General features: G+C 49.0%; 1 protein-coding gene across 4 annotated transcripts in view; it reads left to right on the top strand.

The window, feature by feature from the left end:
- Nucleotides 1-25,662, top strand: part of KDM6A (lysine demethylase 6A) — a 435,435-nt gene that overhangs the window by 132,509 nt on the left and 277,264 nt on the right. For all 4 annotated transcript variants that reach the window (XR_010241142.1, XM_063955630.1, XM_063955632.1 and 1 more), the window contains exon 4: nt 18,172-18,221. Coding sequence is in view for 3 of the 4 variants with exons in the window: in XM_063955630.1 (XP_063811700.1) it covers nt 18,172-18,221 (50 nt within the window). In the remaining variant the exon portion in view is untranslated. The remainder of the gene's footprint in view (nt 1-18,171; nt 18,222-25,662) is intronic.

The raw sequence follows: 25,662 nt of genomic DNA on the forward strand, positions 1-25,662 counted from the left end.
AATATTTCATTCTGACAGGGCAGAATTGAGGACTTGTCCTCAATTTCTACCTAAGGTGGTTTCTGCATTTCACATGAAGCAACCTATTGTGGTACCTGCGGCTACTAAGGACTTGGAGGATTCCAAGTTGCTTGACGTGGTCAGGGCCCTGAAAATATATGTTTCCAGGACGGCTGGAGTCAGAAAATCTGACTCGCTGTTTATCCTGTATGCACCCAACAAACTGGGTGCTCCTGCTTCTAAGCAGACGATTGCTCGTTGGATTTGTAGTACAATTCAGCTTGCACATTCTGTGGCAGGCCTGCCACAGCCAAAAATCTTAAAATGCCCACTCCACAAGGAAGGTGGGCTCATCTTGGGCAGCTGCCCGAGGGGTCTCGGCTTTACAACTTTGCCGAGCAGTTACTTGGTCAGGAGCAAATACGTTTGTAAAATTCTACAAATTTGATACCCTGGCTGAGGAGGACCTGGAGTTCTCTCATTCGGTGCTGCAGAGTCATCCGCACTCTCCCGCCCGTTTGGGAGCTTTGGTATAATCCCCATGGTCCTTACGGAGTTCCCAGCATCCACTAGGACAGGCATTTTCAACCAGTGTGCCGCGGCACACTAGTGTGCCGTGACTGGTTGTAAGGTGTGCCGCGGAGCTAGAACCGCTGCCGTACCTTCAAAACAAACTGTGAGCCCAGGCAGCAGCAGCACTGGGATCCTCTGGGAGGTACAGACTCAAGCGCGCATGGGCCGTGACCTATGCCATGGAGATGCAGCGGTGACATCATAGGTCACGCCCGCCGCATCATCGGTCATTCCACAAGCCAGGCAGCCCGCCCGCATCCACACCTACCCTCCCTCCTGCCCGCCACGCTCCCGCATCCACACCTGCCCTGCCTCCTGCCCGCCACCCTCCCGCATCCGCACCTGCCGCCCGCATGCAGGCACCCACAGCTGTCCGCCTGCTGCTCAGTGCTCACAGCACTGTATGCAACCCCCGCCATTGAGGGACAGACCAGGAGGAGGACAGATGACGGTAGGGGCTAATATTTGTGGGGGAAAAAGTATGGGGAACCAATGTAACTTATGTGTGGGGCACTGTAACTTATTTGGGGAGGAATATATTGTATGTAGGGAGCAATGTAATTTATGTGGGGAGCAAAATGGTTTATGTAGGGTGCAATGTGTTTGTTTTTTCTATGGGGAATAATGTAATCGTTTTTTTCTGTGGAGGCCAATGTGTGTGTGTGTGTGTGTGTGTGTGTGTGGCTTTTTGTGTTACTGTGGGGGGCCAACGTCTTTGTTTTTTTCCCCGTGGGGGACTGATGGTGTGCCTTGGCAATTTAAAAATATTGTTCGGTGTGCCACGAGTTAAAAAAGGTTGAAAATCACTGCACTAGGACGTCAGAGAAAATAAGAATTTACTTACCGATAATTCTATTTCTCGTAGTCCGTAGTGGATGCTGGGCGCCCATCCCAAGTGCGGATTGTCTGCAATACTGGTACATAATTATTGTTACCAAAAAATTCGGGTTATTGTTGTAGTGAGCCATCTTTTATAGAGGCTTCTCTATTATCATGCTGTTAACTGGGTTCAGATCACAAGTTGTACAGTGTGATTGGTGTGGCTGGTATGAGTCTTACCCGGGATTCAAAATCCTTCCTTATTGTGTACGCTCGTCCGGGCACAGTATCCTAACTGAGGCTTGGAGGAGGGTCATAGGGGGAGGAGCCAGTGCACACCAGGTGATCCTAAAGCTTTCTTTAGATGTGCCCTGTCTCCTGCGGAGCCGCTATTCCCCATGGTCCTTACGGAGTTCCCAGCATCCACTACGGACTACGAGAAATAGAATTATCGGTAAGTAAATTCTTATTTTTATTTTCAGTGAGACCTGCTGGCAACAGGCTCACTGCATCGAGGGACTAAGGGGAGAAGAAGCGAACTCACCTGCGTGCAGAGTGGATTGGGCTTCTTAGGCTACTGGACATTAGCTCCAGAGGGACGATCACAGGCCCAGCCATGGATGGGTCCCGGAGCTGCGCCGCCGTCCCCCTTACAGAGCCAGAAGACTGAAGAGGTCCGGAAAATCGGCGGCAGAAGACGTCCTGTCTTCACTAAGGTAACGCACAGCACCGCAGCTGTGCGCCATTGCTCTCAGCACACTTCACACTACGGTCACTGAGGGTGCAGGGCGCTGGGGGGGAGCGCCCTGAGACGCAATAAAAACACCTTTTTGGCAAAAAAAAATACTTCACATATAGTTCCTGGGCTATATGGATGTATTTAACCCCTGCCTATTTTTACATAAAAAAGCGGGAGAAAGGCCGCCAAAAAAGGGGCGGAGCCTATCTCCTCAGCACACTGGCGCCATTTTTTCCTCACAGCTCCGTTGGAGGAAGGCTCCCTGACTCTCCCCTGCAGTCCTGCACTACAGAAACAGGGTAAAACAAGAGAGGGGGGGGCACTAAATTGGCATATAAATATATACAGCAGCTATATTAGGGAAAAACACTTATATAAGGTTATCCCTGTATATATATATAGCGCTCTGGTGTGTGCTGGCAAACTCTCCCTCTGTCTCCCCAAAGGGCTAGTGGGGTCCTGTCCTCTATCAGAGCATTCCCTGTGTGTGTGCTGTGTGTCGGTACGTTGTGTCGACATGTATGAGGAGGAAAATGGTGTGGAGGCGGAGCAATTGCCTGTGTTAGTGATGTCACCCCCTAGGGAGTCGACACCTGACTGGATGGTCTTATGGAAAGAATTACGTGATAGTGTCAGCACTTTACAAAAGACTGTTGACGACATGAGACAGCCGGCAAATCAGTTAATACCTGTACAGGCGTCTCAAACACCGTCAGGGGCTCTAAAGCGCCCGTTACCTCAGGTCGATAGACACGGACACTGACTCCAGTGTCGACGGTGAGGAAACAAACGTATTTTCCAGTAGGGCCACACGTTACATGATCACGGCAATGAAGGAGGTTTTGAACATTTCTGATACTACAAGTACCACAAAAAAGGGTATTATGTGGGGTGTGAAAAAACTACCTGTAGTTTTTCCCGAATCAGATGAATTAAATGAGGTGTGTGATGAAGCGTGGGTTTCCCCCGATAAACTGCTAATTTCTAAAAAGTTATTGGAATTATACCCTTTCCCGCCAGAGGTTAGGGCGCGTTGGGAAACACCCCCTAGCGTAGATAAGGCGCTCACACGCTTATCAAAACAAGTGGCGTTACCGTCCCCTGATACGGCCGCCCTCAAGGAACCAGCTGATAGAAAGCTGGAAAATATCCTTAAAAGTATATACACACATACTGGTATTATACTGCGACCAGCAATCGCCTCAGCCTGGATGTGCAGTGCTGGGGTGGCTTGGTCGGATTCCCTGACTGAAAATATTGATACCCTGGACAGGGACAATATATTATTGACTATAGAGCATTTAAAGGATGCATTTCTATATATGCGAGATGCACAGAGGGATATTTGCACTCTGGCATCAAGAGTAAGTGCGATGTCCATTTCTGCCAGAAGAGGATTATGGACGCGACAGTGGTCAGGGGATGCGGATTCCAAACGGCATATGGAAGTATTGCCGTATAAAGGGGAGGAGTTATTTGGGGTCGGTCTATCAGACCTGGTGGCCACGGCAACGGCTGGAAAATCCACCTTTTTACCCCAAGTCACCTCGCAGCAGAAAAAGATACCGTCTTTTCAGGCTCAGTCCTTTCGTCCCCATAAGGGCAAGCGGGCAAAAGGCCACTCATATCTGCCCCGGGGCAGAGGAAGGGGAAAAAGACTGCAGCAGACAGCCTCTTCCCACGAACAGAAGCCCTCCCCCGCTTCTGCCAAGTCCTCAGCATGACGCTGGGGCCTTACAAGCGGACTCAGACACGGTGGGGGCCCGTCTCAAGAATTTCAGCGCGCAGTGGGCTCACTCGCAAGTGGACCCCTGGATCCTGCAGGTAGTATCTCAGGGGTACAAATTGGAATTCGAGACGTCTCCCCCTCGCCGGTTCCTGAAGTCTGCTTTACCAACGTCTCCCCCCGACAGGGAGGCGGTATTGGAAGCCATTCACAAGCTGTATTCCCAGCCGGTGATAATCAAGGTACCCCTCCTACAACAGGGAAAGGGGTATTATTCCACGCTGTTTGTGGTACCGAAGCCGGACGGCTCGGTGAGACCCATTTTAAATCTGAAATCCTTGAACACTTACATAAAAAGGTTCAAATTCAAGATGGAGTCACTCAGAGCAGTGATAGCGAACCTGGAAGAAGGGGACTATATGGTGTCTCTGGACATCAAGGATGCTTACCTCCATGTCCCAATTTGCCCTTCTCACCAAGGGTACCTCAGGTTTGTGGTACAGAACTGTCACTATCCGTTTCAGACGCTGCCGTTTGGATTGTCCACGGCACCCCGGGTCTTTTACCAAGGTAATGGCCGAAATGATGATTCTTCTTCGAAGAAAAGGCGTCTTAATTATCCCTTACTTGGACGATCTCCTGATAAGGGCAAGGTCCAGAGAACAGTTAGAGGTCGGAGTAGCACTATCTCAAGTAGTACTACGACAGCACGGATGGATTCTAAATATTCCAAAATCACAGCTGATTCCGACGACACGTCTGCTGTTTCTAGGGATGATTCTGGACACAGTACAGAAAAAGGTGTTTCTCCCGGAGGAGAAGGCCAAGGAGTTATCCGACCTAGTCAGGAACCTCCTAAGACCAGGCCAAGTGTCAGTACATCAATGCACAAGGGTCCTGGGAAAGATGGTGGCTTCTTACGAAGCGATTCCATTCGGCAGATTCCACGCAAGAACTTTTCAGTGGGATCTGCTGGACAAATGGTCCGGATCGCATCTTCAAATGCATCAGCGGAAAACCCTGTCTCCAAGGACAAGGGTGTCTCTCCTGTGGTGGTTACAGAGGGCTCATCTCCTAGAGGGCCGCAGATTCGGCATTCAGGATTGGGTCCTGGTGACCACGGATGCCAGCCTGAGAGGCTGGGGAGCAGTCACACAGGGAAGAAATTTCCAGGGCTTGTGGTCAAGCATGGAAACGTCACTTCACATAAATATCCTGGAACTAAGGGCCATTTACAATGCCCTAAGTCAGGCAAGACCTCTGCTTCAGGGTCAACCGGTGTTGATCCAGTCGGACAACATCACGGCAGTCGCCCACGTAAACAGACAGGGCGGCACAAGAAGCAGGAGGGCAATGATGGAAGTGGCAAGGATTCTTCGCTGGGCGGAGAATCATGTGATAGCACTGTCAGCAGTGTTCATTCCGGGAGTGGACAACTGGGAAGCAGACTTCCTCAGCAGACACGATCTTCACCCGGGGGAGTGGGGACTTCACCCAGAAGTCTTCCACATGATTGTGAACCGTTGGGAAAAACCAAAGGTGGACATGATGGCGTCCCGCCTCAACAAAAACTGGACAGATATTGCGCCAGGTCAAGGGACCCTCAGGCAATAGCTGTGGACGCTCTGGTAACACCGTGGGTGTACCAGTCAGTGTATGTGTTCCCTCCTCTTCCTCTCATACCAAAAGTACTGAGAATCATAAGAAGGAGAGGAGTAAAGACTATACTCGTGGCTCCGGATTGGCCAAGAAGGACTTGGTACCCGGAAATTCAAGAGATGCTCACGGAAGACCCGTGGCCTCTACCTCTAAGAAAGGACCTGCTCCAGCAGGGACCATGTCTGTTCCAAGACTTACCGCGGCTGCGTTTGACGGCATGGCGGTTGAACGCCGGATCCTGAAGGAAAAAGGCATTCCGGATGAAGTCATCCCTACCCTGATCAAAGCCAGGAAGGATGTAACCGTACAACATTATCACCGTATTTGGCGTAAATATGTTGCGTGGTGCGAGGCCAGGAAGGCCCCTACAGAGGAAATTTCAACTGGGTCGTTTCCTGCATTTCCTGCAAACAGGACTGTCTATGGGCCTCAAATTGGGGTCCATTAAGGTTCAAATTTCGGCCCTGTCAATATTCTTCCAAAAAGAACTGGCTTCTGTTCCTGAAGTTCAGACGTTTGTCAAGGGAGTACTGCATATACAGCCTCCTTTTGTGCCTCCAGTGGCACCTTGGGATCTCAATGTAGTTTTGGGATTCCTAAAATCACATTGGTTTGAACCACTCACCACTGTGAACTTAAAATATATCACATGGAAAGTGGTAATGCTGTTAGCCCTGGCTTCAGCCAGGCGTGTCTCAGAATTGGCGGCTTTATCCTATAAAAGCCCTTACCTAATTTTTCATACGGACAGGGCAGAATTGAGGACTCGTCCTCAATTTCTCCCTAAGGTGGTTTCAGCTTTTCACTTAAACCAGCCTATTGTGGTGCCTGCGGCTACTAGGGACTTGGAGGATTCCAAGTTGCTAGACGTAGTCAGGGCCCTGAAAATATATGTTTCCAGGACGGCTGGAGTCAGAAAATCTGATTCGCTGTTTATCCTGTATGCACCCAACAAGCTGGGTGCTCCTGCTTCTAAGCAGACGATTGCTCGTTGGATTTGTAGTACAATTCAGCTTGCACATTCTGTGGCAGGCCTGCCACAGCCAAAATCTGTAAAAGCCCATTCCACACGGAAAGTGGGCTCATCTTGGGCGGCTGCCCGAGGGGTCTCGGCTTTACAACTTTGCCGAGCAGCTACTTGGTCAGGGGCAAACACGTTTGCTAAATTCTACAAATTTGATACCCTGGCTGAGGAGGACCTGGAGTTCTCTCATTCGGTGCTGCAGAGTCATCCGCACTCTCCCGCCCGTTTGGGAGCTTTGGTATAATCCCCATGGTCCTTACGGAGTCCCCAGCATCCACTTAGGACGTTAGAGAAAATAAGAATTTACTTACCGATAATTCTATTTCTCATAGTCCGTAGTGGATGCTGGGCGCCCATCCCAAGTGCGGATTGTCTGCAATACTTGTACATAGTTATTGTTACAAAAATCGGGTTATTATTGTTGTGAGCCATCTTTTCAGAGTCTCCTCTGTTATCATGCTGTTAACTGGGTTCAGATCACAGGTTGTACGGTGTGATTGGTGTGGCTGGTATGAGTCTTACCCGGGATTCAAAATCCTTCCTTATTGTGTACGCTCGTCCGGGCACAGTATCCTAACTGAGGCTTGGAGGAGGGTCATAGGGGGAGGAGCCAGTGCACACCAGGTAGTCCTAAAGCTTTTTACTTTTGTGCCCAGTCTCCTGCGGAGCCGCTATTCCCCATGGTCCTTTCGGAGTCCCCAGCATCCACTACGGACTATGAGAAATAGAATTATCGGTAAGTAAATTCTTATTTTCTCTGACGTCCTAGTGGATGCTGGGCACTCCGTAAGGACCATGGGGAATAGCGGCTCCGCAGGAGACTGGGCACAACTAAAAGAAAGCTTTTAGACTACCTGGTGTGCACTGGCTCCTCCCACTTTGACCCTCCTCCAAGCCTCAGTTGGATTTCTGTGCCCGGCCGAGCTGGATGCACACTAGGGACTCTCCTGAGCTCCTAGAAAGAAAGTTTATTTTAGGTTTTTTATTTTACAGTGAGACCTGCTGGCAACAGGCTCACTGCATCGAGGGACTAAGGGGAGAAGAAGCAAACCTACCTGCTTGGGCTTCTTAGGCTACATTAGCTCCAGAGGGATCGACCGCATGGAACTAGCCTTGGTGTTCGTTCCCGGAGCCGCGCCGCCGTCCCCCTTACAGAGCCAGAAGCAAGAAGAGGTCCGGAAAATCGGCGGCAGAAGACTTCAGTCCTCACCAAGGTAGCGCACAGCACTGCAGCTGTGCGCCATTGCTCCTCATGCACACTTCACACTCCGGTCACTGAGGGTGCTGGGGGGGGGGGGGGGGGCCCTGAGCAGCAATAAAAACACCTTGGCTGGCAAATATATCACAATATATAGCCCCAGAGGCTATATATGTGATAAATACCCCTGCCAGAATCCATAAAAAAGCGGGAGAGAAGTCCGCGAAAAAGGGGCGGAGCTATATCCCTCAGCACACTGGCACCATTTTCTCTTCACAGTGCAGCTGGAAGACAGCTCCCCAGGCTCTCCCCTGTAGTTTGCAGGCTCAAAGGGTTAAAGAGAGAGGGGGCACTAAATTTAGGCGCAATATTGTATATACAAGCAGCTATTGGGAAAAATTCACTCAATATAGTGTTAATCCCAAAATTATATAGCGCTCTGGTGTGTGCTGGCATACTCTCTGTCTCCCCAAAGGGCTGTGGGGTCCTGTCCTCAGTCAGAGCATTCGCTGTGTGTGTGCGGTGTGTCGGTACGGCTGTGTCGACACGTTTGATGAGGCTTATGTGATGGCAGAGCAGATGCCGATAAATGTGATGTCGCCCCCTGTGGGGCCGACACCAGAGTGGATGGATAGGTGGAAGGTATAAACCGACAGTGTCAACTCCTTACATAAAAGGCTGGATGACGTAACAGCTATGGGACAGCCGGCTTCTCAGTCCGCGCCTGCCCAGGCGTCTCAAAGGCCATCAGGGGCTCAAAAACGCCCGCTCCCTCAGATGGCAGACACAGATGTCGACACGGAGTCTGACTCCAGTGTCGACGAGGTTGAGACATATACACAATCCACTAGGAACATCCGTTACATGATCCCGGCAATAAAAAATGTGTTACACATTTCTGACATTAACCCAAGTACCACTAAAAAAGGGTTTTATGTTTGGGGAGAAAAAGCAGGCAGTGTTTTGTTCCCCCATCAAATGAGTGAATGAAGTGTGAAAAAGCGTGTGTTCCCCCGATAAGAAACTGGTAATTTCTAAAAAGTTACTGATGGCGTACCCTTTCCCGCCAGAGGATAAGTTACGCTGGGAGATATCCCCTAGGGTGGATAAGGCGCTCACACGTTTGTCAAAAAAGGTGGCACTGCCGTCTTAGGATACGGCCACTTTGAAGGTACCTGCTGATAAAAAGCAGGAGGCTATCCTGAAGTCTGTATTTACACACTCGGGTACTAGACTGAGACCTGCAGATAGTGCTGCTGCAGCGTGGTCTGTAACCCTGTCAAACAGGGATACTATTTTGCGAACATAAGACGTCGTCTTATATAAGAGGGATACGCAGGGGGATATTTTGCCGGCTGGCATCCAGAATTAATGCAATGTCCATTCTGTCAGGAGGGTATTAGAGACCCGACACTGGACAGGTGATGCTGACTTTAAAAGGCACATAGAGCCTTATAAGGGTGAGGAATTGTTTGGGGATGGTCTCTGGGACCTCATATCCACAGCAACAGCTGGGAAGAAAATTTTTTACCTCAGGTTTCCTCACAGCCTAAGAAAGCACTGTATTATCAGGTACAGTCCTTTCGGCTTCAGAAAAGCAAGCGGGTCAAAGGCGCTTCCTTTCTGCACAGAGACGAGGGAAGAGGAAAAAAGCTGCACCAGTCAGCCAGTTCCCAGAATCAAAATTCTTCCCCCGCTTCCTCTGAGTCCACCGCATGACGCGGGGGCTCCACAGGCGTAGCCAGGTACGGTGGGGGGCTGCCTCAAAAATTTCAGCGATCAGTGGGCTCGCTCACAGGTGGATCCCTGGATCCTTCAAGTAGTATCTCAGGGGTCCAAGCTGGAATTCGAGGCGTCTCCCCCCCGCCGTTTCCTCAAATCTGCCTTGCCGACAACTCCCTCAGGCAGGGAGGCTGTGCTAGAGGCAATTCACAAGCTGTATTCCCAGCAGGTGATAGTCAAGGTGCCCCTACTTCAACAAGGACGGGGTTACTATTCCACACTGTTTGTGGTACCGAAACCGGACGGTTCGGTGAGACCCATTTTAAATTTGAAAGCCTTGTACACATACATAAAAAAATTTCAAGTTCAAGATGGAATCGCTCAGGGCGGTTATTGCAAGCCTGGAGGAGGGGGATTACATGGTATTCCTGGATATCAAGGATGCTTACCTACATGTCCCCATTTACCATCCTCACCAGGAGTACCTCAGATTTGTGGTACAGGATTGCCATTACCAATTCCAAACACTGCCGGTTGGACTGTCCACGGCACCGAGGGTCTTTACCAAGGTAATGGCAGAAATGATGATACTCCTTCGAAAGAAGGGAGTTTTAATTATCCCGTACTTGGACGATCTTCTTATAAAGGCGAGGTCCAAGGAGCAGTTGTTGGTCGGAGTAGCACTATCTCGGGAAGTGCTACAACAGCACGGATGGATTCTATACATTCCAAAGTCACAGCTGGTTCCTACCACACGCCTACTGTTCCTGGGGATGGTTCTGGACACAGAACAGAAAAAAAGTGTTTCTCCCGCAGGAGAAAGCCAAGGAGCTGTCATCTCTAGTCAGAGACCTCCTGAAACCAAAACAGGTATCGGTGCATCACTGCACACGAGTCCTGGGAAAAATGGTAGCTTCTTACGAAGCAAAATTCCATTCGGCAGGTTCCATGCAAGAACCTTTCAGTGGGACCTCTTGGACAAGTGGTCTGGATCGCATCTTCAGATGCATCGGCTGATAACCCTGTCTCCAAGGACCAGGGTATTTCTACTGTGGTGGCTGCAGAGTGCTCATCTTCAAGAGGGCCGCTGATTCGGCATACAGGACTGGGTCCTGGTAACCACGGATGCCAGCCTTCGAGGCTGGGGGGCAGTCACACAGGGAAGAAATTTCCAAGGACTTTGGTCAAGTCAGGAGTCGTCCCTACACATAAATATTCTGGAACTGAGGGCCATTTACAATGCCCTAAGTCTGGCAAGGCCTCTGCTTCAAAACCAGCCGGTACTGATCCAATCAGACAACATCACGGCAGTCGCCCTTGTAAACCGACAGGGCGGCACAAGAAGCAGGATGGCGATGGCAGAAGCCACAAGGATTCTCCGATGAGCTGAGAATCACGTCTTAGCACTGTCAGCAGTGTTCATTCCGGGAGTGGACAACTGGGAAGCAGACTTCCTCAGCAGACACGACCTACACCCGGGAGAGTGGGGACTTCATCCAGAAGTCTTCCAACTGTTGGTAAACCGTTGGGAAAGGCCACAGGTGGACATGATGGCGTCCCGCCTAAACAAAAAACTAGATATTACGCCAGGTCAGGGGACCCTCAGGCAATAGCTGTGGACGCTCTAGTGACACCGTGGGTGTACCAGTCGGTTTATGTATTCCCTCCTCTGCCTCTCATACCAAAGGTACTGAGAATAATAAGAAAACGAGGAGTAAGAATGATACTCGTGGTTCCGGATGGGCCAAGAAGAGCTTGGTACCCAGAACTTAAAGAAATGATATCAGAGGACCCATGGCCTCTACCGCTCAGACAGGATCTGCTACAGCAGGGGCCCTGTCTGTTCCAAGACTTACCGCGGCTGCGTTTGACGGCATGGCGGTTGAATTCCGGATCCTAAAGGAAAAAGGCATTCCGGAGGAAGTCATTCCTACGCTGATAAAAGCCAGGAAAGAAGTAACCGCAAACCATTATCACCGTATTTGGCGAAAATATGTTGCGTGGTGTGAGGCCAGGAAGGCCCCAACAGAGGAATTTCAGCTGGTTTTGTTTTCTGCACTTCCTACAGTCAGGAGTGACTATGGGCCTAAACTTGGGTTCCATTAAGGTCCAGATTTCGGCTCTGTCGATTTTCTTCCAGAAAGAACTGGCTTCACTGCCTGGAGTTCAGACATTTGTAAAGGGAGTGCTACATATTCAGCCCCCTTTTGTGCCTCCTGTGGCACCTTGGGATCTCAACGTGGTGTTGAGTTTCCTAAAATCACATTGGTTTGAGCCACTTAAAACTGTGGATTTGAAATATCTCACGTGGAAAGTGGTCATGTTATTGGCCTTGGCTTCGGCCAGGCGTGTATCAGAATTGGCGGCTTTGTCGTGTAAAAGCCCTTATCTGATTTTCCATATGGATAGGGCAGAGTTGAGGACTCGTCCTCAGTTTCTCCCGAAGGTGGTATCAGCGTTTCACTTGAACCAACCTATTGTGGTGCCTGCGGCTACTAGGGACTTGGAGGATTCCGGGTTGCTGGACGTAGTCAGGGCCCTGAAAATTTATGTTTCCAGGATGGCTGGAGTCAGGAAAACTGATTCGCTGTTTATCCTGTATGCACCCAATAAGCTGGGTGCTCCTGCTTCTAAGCAGACCATTGCTCGCTGGATTTGTAACACTATTCAGCTTGCGCATTCTGCGGTAGGACTACCGCAGCCAAAATCAGTATAAGCCCACTCCACGAGGAAGGTGGGCTCATCTTGGGCGGCTGCCCGAGGGGTCTCGGCATTGCAACTTTGCCGAGCGGCTACTTGGTCAGGGTCTAACACTTTTGCTAAATTTTACAAATTTGATACCCTGGCTGAGGAGGACCTTGAGTTTGCTCATTCGGTGCTGCAGAGTCATCCGCACTCTCCCGCCCGTTTGGGAGCTTTGGTATAACCCCCATGGTCCTTACGGAGTCCCCAGCATCCACTAGGACGTCAGAGAAAATAAGAATTTACTCACCGGTAATTCTATTTCTCGTAGTCCGTAGTGGATGCTGGGCGCCCATCCCAAGTGCGGATTGTCTGCAATACTTGTAAATAGTTATTGTTCCACAAATCGGGTTGTTATTGTGAGCCATCTGTTCAGAGGCTCCGTTGTTATCATACTGTTAACCGGGGTTCATATCACGAGTTGTACGGTGTGATTGGTGTGGCTGGTATGAGTCTTACCCGGGATTCAAAATCCTTCCTTATTCTGTCAGCTCTTCCGGGCACAGTATCTTAACTGAGGTCTGGAGGAGGGTAATAGGGGGAGGAGCCAGTGCACACCAGATAGTCATGAATCTTTCTTTAATTGTGCCCAGTCTCCTGCGGAGCCGTCTATTCCCCATGGTCCTTACGGAGTCCCCAGCATCCACTACGGACTACGAGAAATAGAATTACCGGTGAGTAAATTCTTATTATTTGAGAGTGCTTGGGAAACTCCAGACAAGAAACTGCAGATTCCCAAAAGGATTCTTATCCTTTCCCGATTAAGGACAGGATACGGTGGGAATCCTCCCCAAGGGTGGACAAAGCGTTGACGCGCCTTTCCAAAAAGGTGGCGCTGCCGTCTCAGGATACCGCAACCCTCAGGGATCCTGCTGATCGCAAGCAGGAGACTACCTTGAAGTCAATTTACACACATACTGGTACATTACTCATCTGCTGATATTGATACGATGGATAAGGAAACTATTTTATTGACCCTGGGTCATATTAAGGATGCGGTCCTTTATATGAGAGATGCTCAGAGGGATGTGGGCATATTGGTTCCAGAGCGAAAGCTATGGCGATTTCAGCCAGGCGAGCCCTGTGGACCCGACAGTGGATGGGTGATGCCCACTCGAAACGGCATATGGAGGTTTTGCCTTTCAAAGGTGAGGAATTGTTTGGGGAAGGTCTCACGGATCTAGTTTCCACGGCTGCTGCAGGTAAATCAAATTTTTTGCCTTATGTTTCCTCACAGCCTAAGAAAGCGCCACATTATCAAATGCAGTCCTTTCGGTCGCATAAACCCAAGAGAGCTCGGGGATCTTCCTTTCTTGCCAGAGGTAAGGGCAAGGGGAAAAAGCTGCCAGCTACAGCCAGTTCCCAGGAACAGAAGTTTTCCCCGGCTTCTACTAAATCCAACGCATGACGCTGGGGCTCCGTTGTGGGAGCCCACCCCAGTGGGGGCACATCTTCGACTGTTCAGCCATGTCTGGGTTCACTCCCAGGTGGATCCCTGGGCGATAGACATTGTTTCCCAGGGGTACAGGCTGGAATTCGAAGAGGTGCCTCCTCGCCGGTTTTTCAAATCGGTACTGCCGGCTTCTTCCCCGGAGAGGGAGGTAGTTTTAGCGGCAATTCAAAAATTGTGCCTTCAACAAGTGGTGGTCAAAGTTCCCCTGCTTCAGCAAGGGATGGTCTATTATTCAACCCTGTTTGTGGTTCCGAAGCCGGATGGTTCGGTCAGACCCATTCTGAATTTAAAATCCTTAAACCTATACTTAAAGAGGTTCAAGTTCAAGATGGAATCGCTCAGAGCGGTCATCGCCAGCCTGGAAGGGGGGGGATTATATGGTGTCCCTAGACATAAAGGATGCATACCTTCATGTCCCTATATATCCACCTCATCAGGCGTTCCTGAGGTTTGTGGTGCAGAATTGTCATTACCAATTTCAGACGTTGCCGTTTGGGCTTTCCACGGCCCCAAGGATTTTTACTAAATCAATGGCAGAAATGATGGTGCTCCTGCGCAAGCAGGGTGTCACAATTATCCCATACTTGGACGATCTCCTGATAAAAGCGAGATTGAGAGAACAGTTGCTGGACAGCGTATCGCTCTCCCTGAAGGTGTTGCAACAGCACGGCTGGATTATCAATCTCCCGAAGTCACAGTTAGTTCCAACGACCCGATTGCCTTTCTTAGACATGATTCTGGACACGGAACAAAAGAGGGTCTTTCTCCCGATGGAAAAGGCCAAGGAAATTCAGGGCTTGGTCAGGGACCTGTTGAAGCCAGAAAGGGTGTCGGTGCATCACTGCACTCGAGTTCAGGGAAAAATGGTGGCGTCTTACGAGGCCATTCCATTCGGCAGGTTCCATGCCAGGACTTTTCAATGGGACTTTCTGGACAAGTGGTCCGGATCACATCTACAGATTCATCAAATGATCAGCCTGTTTCCCAGGGCCAGGGTATCTCTCCTGTGGTGGCTGCAGAGTGCTCACCTTCTAGAGGGTCGCAGGTTCAGAATTCACGACTGGGTTCTGGTAACCACGGACGCGAGCCTCCGAGGCTGGGGAGCAGTTACGCAGGGAAGAAACTTCCAGGGTCTGTGGTCAAGCCAGGAGGCTTGTCTGCACATAAATGTGCTGGAATTAAGGGCCATATACAACGGCCTTTGGCAAGCAGTGACCTTACTTCGAGGTCTACCGGTTCTGATTCAGTCAGACAACATCACAGCGGTGGCTCATGTAAACCGCCAAGGCGGCACAAGGAGCAGAGTAGCAATGGCAGAAGCCTCAAAGATTCTTCGATGGGCGGAGAGTCATGTCAGCGCTCTGACAGCAGTCTTCATTCCGGGAGTGGACAACTGGGAAGCAGATTTCCTAAGCAGACACGATCTGCATCCCGGAGAGTGGGGACTTCACCAGGAAGTCTTCGCAGAAATTGCAAGTCAGTGGGGTCTGCCTCAAATAGACATGATGGCGTCATGCCTCAACAGAAAACTTCCGAGATATTGCGCCAGGTCAAGGGACCCTCAGGCGGTTGCAGTAGACGCACTGGTGACACCGTGGGTGTTTCAGTCGGTCTATGTGTTCCCTCCTCTTCCTCTCATCTCAAAAATACTGAGAATCATAAGACGAAGAGCTGTACAGACAATTCTCATTGCTCCAGAATGGCCTCGAAGGGCCTGGTATCCGGTTCTGCAGGAAATGCTCAGAGGATCCGTGGCCTCTTCCTCTCAGGGAAGACCTGTTACAACAAGGGCCTTGTCTGTTCCAGGACTTACCGCGTCTGCGTTTGACGGCATGACGGTTGACCGCAGGATCCTAGCGGAGAAGGGCATTCCGGATGAGGTCATTCCTACTCTGATAAAGGCTAGGAAGGAGGTGACAGCGAAACATTATCACCGTATATGGACGAAGTATGTGTCTTGGTGCGAAGCCAGGACTGCTCCTCCGGAAGAATTCCATCAGGGCAGTTTTTTTCACTTCCTGCAAACTGGACTGGATTTGGGCTTAAAATTAGGCTCCATTAAGGTTCAGATTTCGGCCCTCTCTGTTTTCATTTCAAAGGGAATTGGCTTCTCTTCCGGAAGTCCAGACTTTTGTGAAAGGGGTGCTGCATATCCAGCCTCCTTTTGTGCCTCCGGTGGCACCATGGGACCTTAACGTGGTGTTAAGTTTTCTTAAGTCTCACTGGTTTGAGCCTCTTCAAACAGTTGAATTGAAGTATCTCACTTGGAAAGTGGTCATGTTGTTGGCCTTGGCTTCGGCACGGCGAGTGTCTGAGTTGGCGGCTTTGTCTCACAAAAGCCCTTATCTGATTTTCCATGTGGATAGAGCTGAGTTGCGGACTCGTCCTCAATTTTTGTCTAAGGTGGTTTCTTCTTTTCATGTGAACCAACCTTTTGTGGTGCCTGTGGCTACAAGGGACGTGGAGGATTCCGCGTCCCTGGATGTGGTCAGGGCATTGAAAATTTATGTGGCCAGAACGACTCGGGTTAGAAAAACAGAGGCCCTGTTTGTCCTGTATGCAGCCAACAAGGTTGGCGCTCCTGCTTCTAAGTAGACTATTGCTCGCTGGATCTGTAACACGATTTAGCAGGCTCATGCTACGGCTGGGTTGCCGTTGCCAAATTCCGTAAAGGCCCATTCCACTAGGAAGGTGGGCTCTTCTTGGGCGGCTGCCCGAGGTGTCTCGGAATTACAGCTTTGCCGAGCAGCGACTTGGTCGGGTTCAAACGCCTTTGCAAAGTTCTATAAGTTTGATACCCTGGCTGATGAGGACCTCATGTTTGCTCATTCGGTACTGCAGAGTCATCCGCACTCTCCCCCCCGGTCTGGAGCTTTGGTATAATCCCCATGGTCCTTACGGAGTCCCCAGAATCCTCTAGGACGTAAGAGAAAATAAGATTTTAAACCTACCAGTAAATCTTTTTCTCCTAGTCCGTAGAGGATGCTGGGCGCCCGTCCCAGTGCGGACTTCATTCTGCAAGACTTGTATATAGTTATTGCTTGCACAAGGGTTTTTTATTGCAGTTGTGATCGGTCTTTGACTGATGATGTTTTGTTTCATACTGTTGACTGGTTCGTGTAGTCCAAGTTATAAGGTGTGGCTGGTATGAATCTTGCCCTTGGATTTCCAAAATCCTTTACTCGTACTGTCCGTCTCCTCTGGGCACAGTTTCTCTAACTGAGGTCTGGAGGAGGGGCATAGAGGGAGGAGCCAGTGCACACCCATACCTAAAGTTCTTTTTAGTGCCCATGTCTCCTGCGGAGCCCGTCTATTCCCCATGGTCCTTACGGAGTCCCCAGCATCCTCTACGGACTAGGAGAAAAAGATTTACCGGTAGGTTTAAAATCTTATTTTTTATTTGTTTCTCTTCGTTTGCCTTGTATTCTCTATTAAAGAGGAATGGTATAGCAACAAGTTATTTAATAGTCTATCTTTTGGTTATTGTTTGTTTTATTTTAAATATACAATTGACTTCACTACTACAGGTAGAGTCTCCCCTATAACAAGCCAAAGTGCTTGGGACCAAAAGTATTTTGGATATCTGATTTCTCATTCTTATTTGGAATATTTACATACCTTAATGAGATGACTTGGATTCCCTTCCCAAGATTATACACCGAATACATTTATGTTTCATATACACATGGGGATATTTCAGTTAGCTGCTTTAATTTACAGCGGGCTAATTGAAGCAGTGGGGCTATCCATTAACAGAAATTCCCGATAAATAACCTATTTTCTGGTGCCATGGGCGTGTTAACATATAGGTCTGGGAAATTGCATCCAATTTTATGTGTTAACACCCATTAACAGTTTACCAGGCTCTAATTGAATAACCCCGGGGCTTTAAAACACAAGACTACCACCCTTTTTCATACCCAGTGAATTATTTGAGCTTATTGAATTCCCTCCATAGCCTGAATGTAATTTTGCACAATGTTTAATTTTGTGCTTTAAATAGTTTGTGTACATTGAACCAACAGGAAGCAAAGGTCACACTGATATAAGTCTGTATTTTGGAATATTCTGTGTTTTGGATTTTTTGAATAAGGGAGACTCAACCTGTACTTATCTTATATTATGGACCAGATTCAGTTTCCCTTGTTAATTTCCTGCGTGAGGAAAAGGGTGGTAGCCTCAAGATTTTACAACCCCATTTCTTTGTGAGCCAAAATTGCGGCTAATACACGTTAACCCACAGTTGTCGGGATAAGTACCCAGAGCTATGGATTCATGGATACACACAAGCACACTTACCACGGATTTCTGTTCAAGCCTCACCCAAACTTGATCAGAAATCTGGGTTAAGTGCAGAATGCGGACTGTTATTAATAGCCCCGACAGACCAATTAGTCCGCGGTTAACTAGTGATTAGTTGTATCAAGCCCTATAAATCTGTAAGAGATAAACATGGTTTTGTATGTATTAAGTCATTTGTCAAATATATGTCATGGTTTTGCTTTTGTTTCCCCAGCATTATCTGCGTACCAGAGGTACTACAGTTTACAATCAGACTACTGGAAGGTGAGTAGGACTTTAAGGTTTACTTTAATTACTGCTGCCTGAATGCATGGTTGCAGGTTAACCAAATGCTTCCTTAATATTAAATCTGTACTGCAGCCACAGTGGTGTATCTCCAATATAAAAGAACACTTTATTACAAAAATTTATGTTAAATGCGTAATTCACAATATCAAGGTTATGTGTCTAATTAAGCACAGGCCCAAACTGTTATAGTTCAGGGCGAGTTGGAAAGAGGGTGACTTTCAGTGCCATCAGTACATTGACGTACCTGTTACTATGCAATGAAGGTTTTTCTAAAGCAGGGGTTTTTCTACCATACTATGTATTCACAAGTGTGTCTGAAATGATTTGTAGAAAAAATAAATGGAAAAGGCAGTGCTGGTTTATTCACTGGACAAAGGCTTCTAAAAATAGTTTTTTAAAAAATAAATAAATATTTTAAGGATCACTTGAAGTACAACATATAAAAACCGTTATGTCCACAATTGAATAGCAAATTTTTAAATAAAACAATAATTGTTTTTATAATTGTGTTTTACTTCAAGTGATTCTTAAAATATAAAAAAAAAAACACCTATTCCTATAAGCCTATTTCAAGTGGGTAAACCAGCACTACCTTCCCCCCCTTTTTTGTTTTTTTTGTTTATATTTGAAATGCTGGGTAATTGCCGGGATTTCTGTCTGAAAAGGGTATCCGATGTAAGTAGTGGTTCTAGCAGCAATAACACTGCCCCCAACATTTCTTACACAATAATGTGCTTACTTGATGGATTGTATTATACGTAGGGCTTTACAGAGAGGAAAAATGACTAATGGTCTGTTATTGCAGACTTAAAGCTAGATGTATTGAACACATCTGTAATACACCACGCAACTGACATGAGTGAGCTGCCATGTCCAGTGCAACTCTGCAAGCATTCAACATTTTTCTCCGACGTCCTAAGTGGATGCTGGGACTCCGTAAGGACCATGGGGAATAGCGGCTCCGCAGGAGACTGGGCACAACTAAAAGAAAGCTTTAGACTAACTGGTGTGCACTGGCTCCTCCCACTATGACCCTCCTCCAGACTTCAGTTAGAATCTTGTGCCCGGCTGAGCTGGATGCACACTAGGGGCTCTCCTGAGCTCCTAGAAAGAAAGTATATTTTAGGTTTTTTATTTTACAGTGAGATCTGCTGGCAACAGACTCACTGCAGCGAGGGACTAAGGGGAGAAGAAGCGAACCTACCTGACTGGAGATAATTTGGGGTTCTTAGGCTACTGGACACCATTAGCTCCAGAGGGATCGAACACAGGACCCGACCTCGATCGTTCGGTCCCGGAGCCGCGCCGCCGTCCCCTTTACAGAGCCAGAAGCAAGAAGTGGTCCGGAAAATCGGCGGCAGAAGACCTCTGTCTTCAACAAGGTAGCGCACAGCACTGCAGCTGTGCGCCGTTGCTCCTCATGCACACCACACACTCCGGTCACTAATGGGTGCAGGGCGCTGGGGGGGGGGGGGGGGGGGGTGCGTGCGCCCTGAGCAGCAATATAAACACCTTGGCTGGCAAATCATCACAATATATAGTCCCAGGGCTATATATGTGATAAATTACCCCTGCCAGAATTCCTAAAAAAAGCGGGAGAAAGGTCCGCCGAAAAAGGGGCGGGGCTAACTCCCTCAGCACACTGGCGCCATTTTTCCCTCACAGCTCCGCTGGAAGGATCGCTCCCTGGCTCTCCCCTGCAGTATCAAGCTACAAAGGGTAAAACAGAGAGGGGGGGCACTAAATTTAGGCGCAGTATAACTTATATAGCAGCTATAAGGGGAAATAATTCAGTTAATCCCTGTATTATAGCGCTCTGGTGTGTGCTGGCATACTCTCTCTCTGTCTCCCCAAAGGGCTTTGTGGGGTCCTGTCCTCTGTCAGAGCATTCCCTGTGTGTGTGCGGTGTGTCGGTACGGCTGTGTCGAAATGTTTGATGAGGAGGCTTACGTGGAGGCGGAGCAGATGCCGATAAATGTGATGTCACCCCCTGCGGGGTCGACACCTGAGTGGATGGTTATGTGGAAGGAATTACGCGACAGTGTCGACTCCTTACATAAAAGGTTTGACGACATACCAAATATGGGACAGCCGGCTTCTCAGCCTGTACCTGCCCAGGCGTCTCAAAAGCCATCAGGGGCTCTAAAACGCCCGCTACCTCAGATGGCAGACACAGATATCGACACGGATACTGACTCCAGTGTCGACGACGATGAGACTAATGTAACTTCCAATAGGGCCACACGTTACATGATTGAGGCTATGAAAAATGTGTTGCACATTTCTGATGTTACCCCAGGTACCACAAAAAAGGGTATTATGTTTGGAGAGAAAAAACTACCAGTAGTTTTTCCTCCATCTGAGGAGTTAAATGAAGTGTGTGAAGAAGCGTGGGCTTCCACCGATAAGAATCTAGTAATTTCTAAAAGGTTACTAATGACGTACCCTTTCCCGCCAGAGGATAGGTCACGTTGGGAAACATCCCCTAGGGTGGATAAAGCGCTCACACGCTTGTCAAAGAAGGTGGCACTACCGTCTCCGGATACGGCCGCCCTAAAGGAACCTGCTGATAGAAAGCAGGAGGCTATCCTGAAGTCTGTATATACACACACAGGTATTATACTGAGACCAGCTATTGCTTCAGCATGGATGTGCAGTGCTGCAGCTGCGTGGTCAGATTCCCTGTCGGAAAATATTGATACCCTAGACAGGGACACTATATTGCTAACCGTAGAGCATATTAAAGACACAGTCTTATACATGAGAGATGCACAGAGGGATATTTGCCGGCTGGCATCTAAAATAAGTGCAATGTCCATTTCTGCCAGGAGAGGGTTATGGACTCGGCAGTGGACAGGTGATGCAGACTCTAAAAGGCACATGGAAGTTTTGCCTTATAAAGGTGAGGAGTTGTTCGGGGATGGTCTCTCGGACCTAGTTTCCACAGCAACAGCTGGGAAGTCTGCATTTTTACCCCATGTTCCCTCACAGCCAAAGAAAGCACTATTATCAGGTACAGTCCATTTCGGCCCCATAAGGGCAAGCGGGTTAGAGGCGCGTCCTTTCTGCCCAGAGGCAGAGGTAGAGGGAAAAAGCTGCAGCATACAGCCAGTTCCCAGGAGCAAAAGTCCTCCCCCGCTTCCTCTAAGTCCACTGCATGACGCTGGGGCTCCACGGGCGGAGCCAGGTACGGTGGGGGCCCGTCTCAGAAATTTCAGCGATCAGTGGGCTCGCTCACGGGTGGATCCCTGGATCTATCAAATAGTATCTCAGGGGTACAAGCTGGAATTCGAGACGTCTCCCCCCCGCCGTTTCCTCAAATCTGCCTTGTCAACAACTCCCTCAGGCAGGGAGGCAGTGATAGAGGCAATTCACAAGCTGTATTCCCAGCAGGTGATAGTCAAGGTGCCCCTACTTCAACAAGGACGGGGTTACTATTCCACAATGTTTGTGGTACCGAAACCTGACGGTTCGGTGAGACCCATTTTAAATTTGAAATCCTTGAACACATATATAAAAAAATTCAAGTTCAAGATGGAATCGCTCAGGGCGGTTATTGCAAGCCTGGACGAGGGGGATTACATGGTATCACTGGACATCAAGGATGCTTACCTGCATGTCCCCATTTACCATCCTCAACAGGAGTACCTCAGATTTGTGGTACAGGATTGTCATTACCAATTCCAGACGTTGCCGTTCGGTCTATCCACGGCTCCGAGGGTCTTTACCACGGTAATGGCCGAAATGATGATACTCCTTCGAAAGAAGGGAGTTTTAATTATCCCGTACTTGGACGATCTCCTGATAAAGGCGAGGTCCAGGGAGCAGTTGTTAGTCGGGGTAGCACTATTTCGGGAGGTGCTACAACAGCACGGCTGGATTCTAAATATTCCAAAGTCACAGCTGGTCCCTACGACACGTCTACTGTTCCTGGGGATGGTTCTGGACACAGAACAGAAAAAAGTGTTTCTCCCGGAGGAGAAGGCCAAGGAGCTGTCATCTCTAGTCAGAGGCCTCCTAAAACCAAAACAGGTGTCGGTGCATCACTGCACGCGGATCCTGGGAAAGATGGTAGCTTCCTACGAAGCAATTCCATTCGGCAGGTTCCATGCAAGAACCTTTCAGTGGGACCTGTTGGACAAGTGGTCCGGATCGCATCTTCAGATGCATCGGCTGATAACCCTGTCTCCAAGGACCAGGGTGTGTCTGCTGTGGTGGCTGCAAAGTGCTCATCTTCAAGAGGGCCGCAGATTCGGCATACAGGACTGGGTCCTGGTGACCACGGATGCCAGCCTTCGAGGCTGGGGGGCAGTCACACAGGGAAGAAACTTCCAAGGACTATGGTCAAGTCAAGAGACTTCCCTACACATAAATATTCTGGAACTGAGGGCCATTTACAATGCCCTAAGTCAGGCAAAACCCCTGCTTCAAAACCAGCCGGTACTGATCCAGTCAGACAACATCACGACAGTCGCCCATGTAAACCGACAGGGCGTCACGAGAAGCAGGACGGCGATGGCAGAAGCCACAAGGATTCTCCGATGGGCGGAAAATCATGTGTTAGCACGGTCAGCAGTGTTCATTCCCGGAGTGGACAACTGGGAAGCAGACTTTCTCAGCAGGCACGACCTCCACCCGGGAGAGTGGGGACTTCATCCAGAAGTCTTCCATCTGATTGTAAACCGTTGGGAAAGGCCACAGGTGGACATGATGGCGTCCCTCCTAAACAAAAAGCTAGAAAGATATTGCGCCAGGTCAAGAGACCCGCAGGCGATAGCTGTGGACGCTCTAGTGACACCGTGGGTGTACCGGTCGGTTTATGTGTTCCCTCCTCTTCCTCTCATACCAAAGGTACTGAGGATAATAAGGAGAAGAGGAGTAAGAACTATACCCATTGTTCCGGATTGGCCAAGAAGAGCTTGGTACCCGGAACTTCAAGAAATGATCTCAGAGGACCCATTGCCTCTGCCGCTCAGACAGGACCTGCTGCAGCAGGGGCCCTGTCTGTTCCAAGACTTACCGCGGCTGCGTTTGACGGCATGGCGGTTGAACACCGGATCCTGAAGGAAAAGGGTATTCCGGAGGAAGTCATTCCTACGCTGATTAAAGCTAGGAAGGAAGTAACCGCAAACCATTATCACCGCATATGGCGAAAATATGTTGCGTGGTGTGAGGCCAGGAAGGCCCCAACGGAGGAATTTCAGCTGGGCCGTTTCCTGCACTTCCTACAGTCAGGGGTGACTATGGGCCTAAAATTGGGTTCCATTAAGGTCCAGATTTAGGCTCTGTCGATTTTCTTCCAGAGAGAACTGGCTTCACTACCTGAAGTTCAAACTTTTGTTAAGGGAGTGCTGCATATTCAGCCCCCTTTTGTGCCTCCAGTGGCACCTTGGGATCTCAACGTGGTGTTGGATTTCCTAAAGTCACATTGGTTTGAGCCACTTAAAACCGTGGAATTAAAGTTTCTCACGTGGAAAGTGGTCATGTTGTTGGCCTTGGCTTCGGCCAGGCGTGTATCAGAATTGGCGGCTTTGTCATGTAAAAGCCCTTATCTGATTTTCCATATGGATAGAACAGAATTGAGGACTCGTCCCCAATTTCTCCCTAAGGTGGTATCAGCCTTTCATCTGAACCAACCTATCGTGGTGCCTGCGGCTACTAAAGACTTGGAGGCTTCCAAGTTGTTGGACGTTGTCAGGGCCCTGAAAATTTATGTTTCCAGGACAGCTGGAGTCAGAAAGACTGACTCGCTACTTATCCTGTATGCGCCCCACAAGTTGGGTGCACCTGCTTCAAAGCAGACTATTGCTCGCTGGATCTGTAGTACGATTCAGCTTGCACATTCTGCGGCTGGACTGCCGCAGCCTAAATCGGTAAAAGCCCATTCCACGAGGAAGGTGGGCTCATCTTGGGCGGCTGCCCAAGGGGTCTCGGCTCTTCAACTTTGCCGAGCAGCTACTTGGTCGGGGTCAAACACGTTTGCTAAATTCTACAAGTTTGACACCCTGGCTGAGGAGGACCTAGAGTTTGCCCATTCGGTGCTGCAGAGTCATCCGCACTCTCCCGCCCGTTTGGGAGCTTTGGTATAATCCCCATGGTCCTTACGGAGTCCCAGCATCCACTTAGGACGTCAGAGAAAATAAGAATTTACTCACCGGTAATTCTATTTCTCGTAGTCCGTAGTGGATGCTAGGCGCCCATCCCAAGTGCGGATTGTCTGCAATACTTGTATATAGTTATTGTTTAACTAAAGGGTTATTGTTGAGCCATCTGTTAAGAGGCTCAGTTGTTATCATACTGTTAACTGGGTATTGTATCACGAGTTATACGGTGTGATTGGTGTGGCTGGTATGAGTCTTACCCGGGATTCAAAATCCTTCCTTATCGTGGCACCTCTTCCGGGCACAGTATCCTAACTGAAGTCTGGAGGAGGGTCATAGTGGGAGGAGCCAGTGCACACCAGTTAGTCTAAAGCTTTCTTTTAGTTGTGCCCAGTCTCCTGCGGAGCCGCTATTCCCCATGGTCCTTACGGAGTCCCAGCATCCACTACGGACTACGAGAAATAGAATTACCGGTGAGTAAATTCTTATTTTTTTTCTAAGACAAAAATGTGTCTAAAGGGGGTACACACGGAGAGATCCGTTCTTGGTTTCTAAGCAATCTGACTGGACCGCTTAGAAATAAAGCACGGATCTCCCCGTGTGTAAGCCCCCATAGCAATGCGCGGCCCCGTGCATCACTATCGCTGGTGCTAGATTGGCCTGCATACAGCCTCAAACTAGTAGATCGCTCACTTCACCGATGGGAAGACGCACGGCTTCTAAACGGGGCGGGCTGCGTCTCCTACTGTGTAAGGACACAGACGCCGAACAGCGGGTACAGTACCCAGACTGGCAACAAAGCCATAAAAGGAGTCTGTCTCCATTTTATACACTTAGACACATACAACCAGTATAAAAAAGAGTGGGAATACCGCATGCTATTGAAGGGGCGGGGCTTTACTATGAGCGTATCCAGCAGCTCATCAGCGCCATTTTCCCTCTGCAGCTGACACAGACGCTGACTGACAGGGACTCACAGCTCCTCCGAGAGACTCCAGGTTACCTCAGCGGTACCAGGGGATCATAGCAGGGGGGAGAGAGCGATTATTAGTGTACTAAGTCCGTAATCTAGGTACTTAGTTTGCGACTTGGCTAAGCTTGGCATTAGTGTTAAGGGCGCCGTGTGTTTGTTCCATACTTCCTCTGTCTCCCCCTGGAAGGGCTCTTTGTGGGTTAATTGTGCTTTTCTCTTACGTTCTAGAGGATGCTGGGGTCCACATTAGTACCATGGGGTATAGGCGGATCCACTAGGAGCCATTGGCACTTTAAGAGTTTAATAGTGTGGGCTGGCTCCTCCTTCTGTGCCCCTTTTACCA

Source organism: Pseudophryne corroboree, chromosome 2 (assembly GCF_028390025.1).
Source record: "Pseudophryne corroboree isolate aPseCor3 chromosome 2, aPseCor3.hap2, whole genome shotgun sequence".
In the NCBI taxonomy this organism is placed as follows: domain Eukaryota; kingdom Metazoa; phylum Chordata; class Amphibia; order Anura; family Myobatrachidae; genus Pseudophryne; species Pseudophryne corroboree.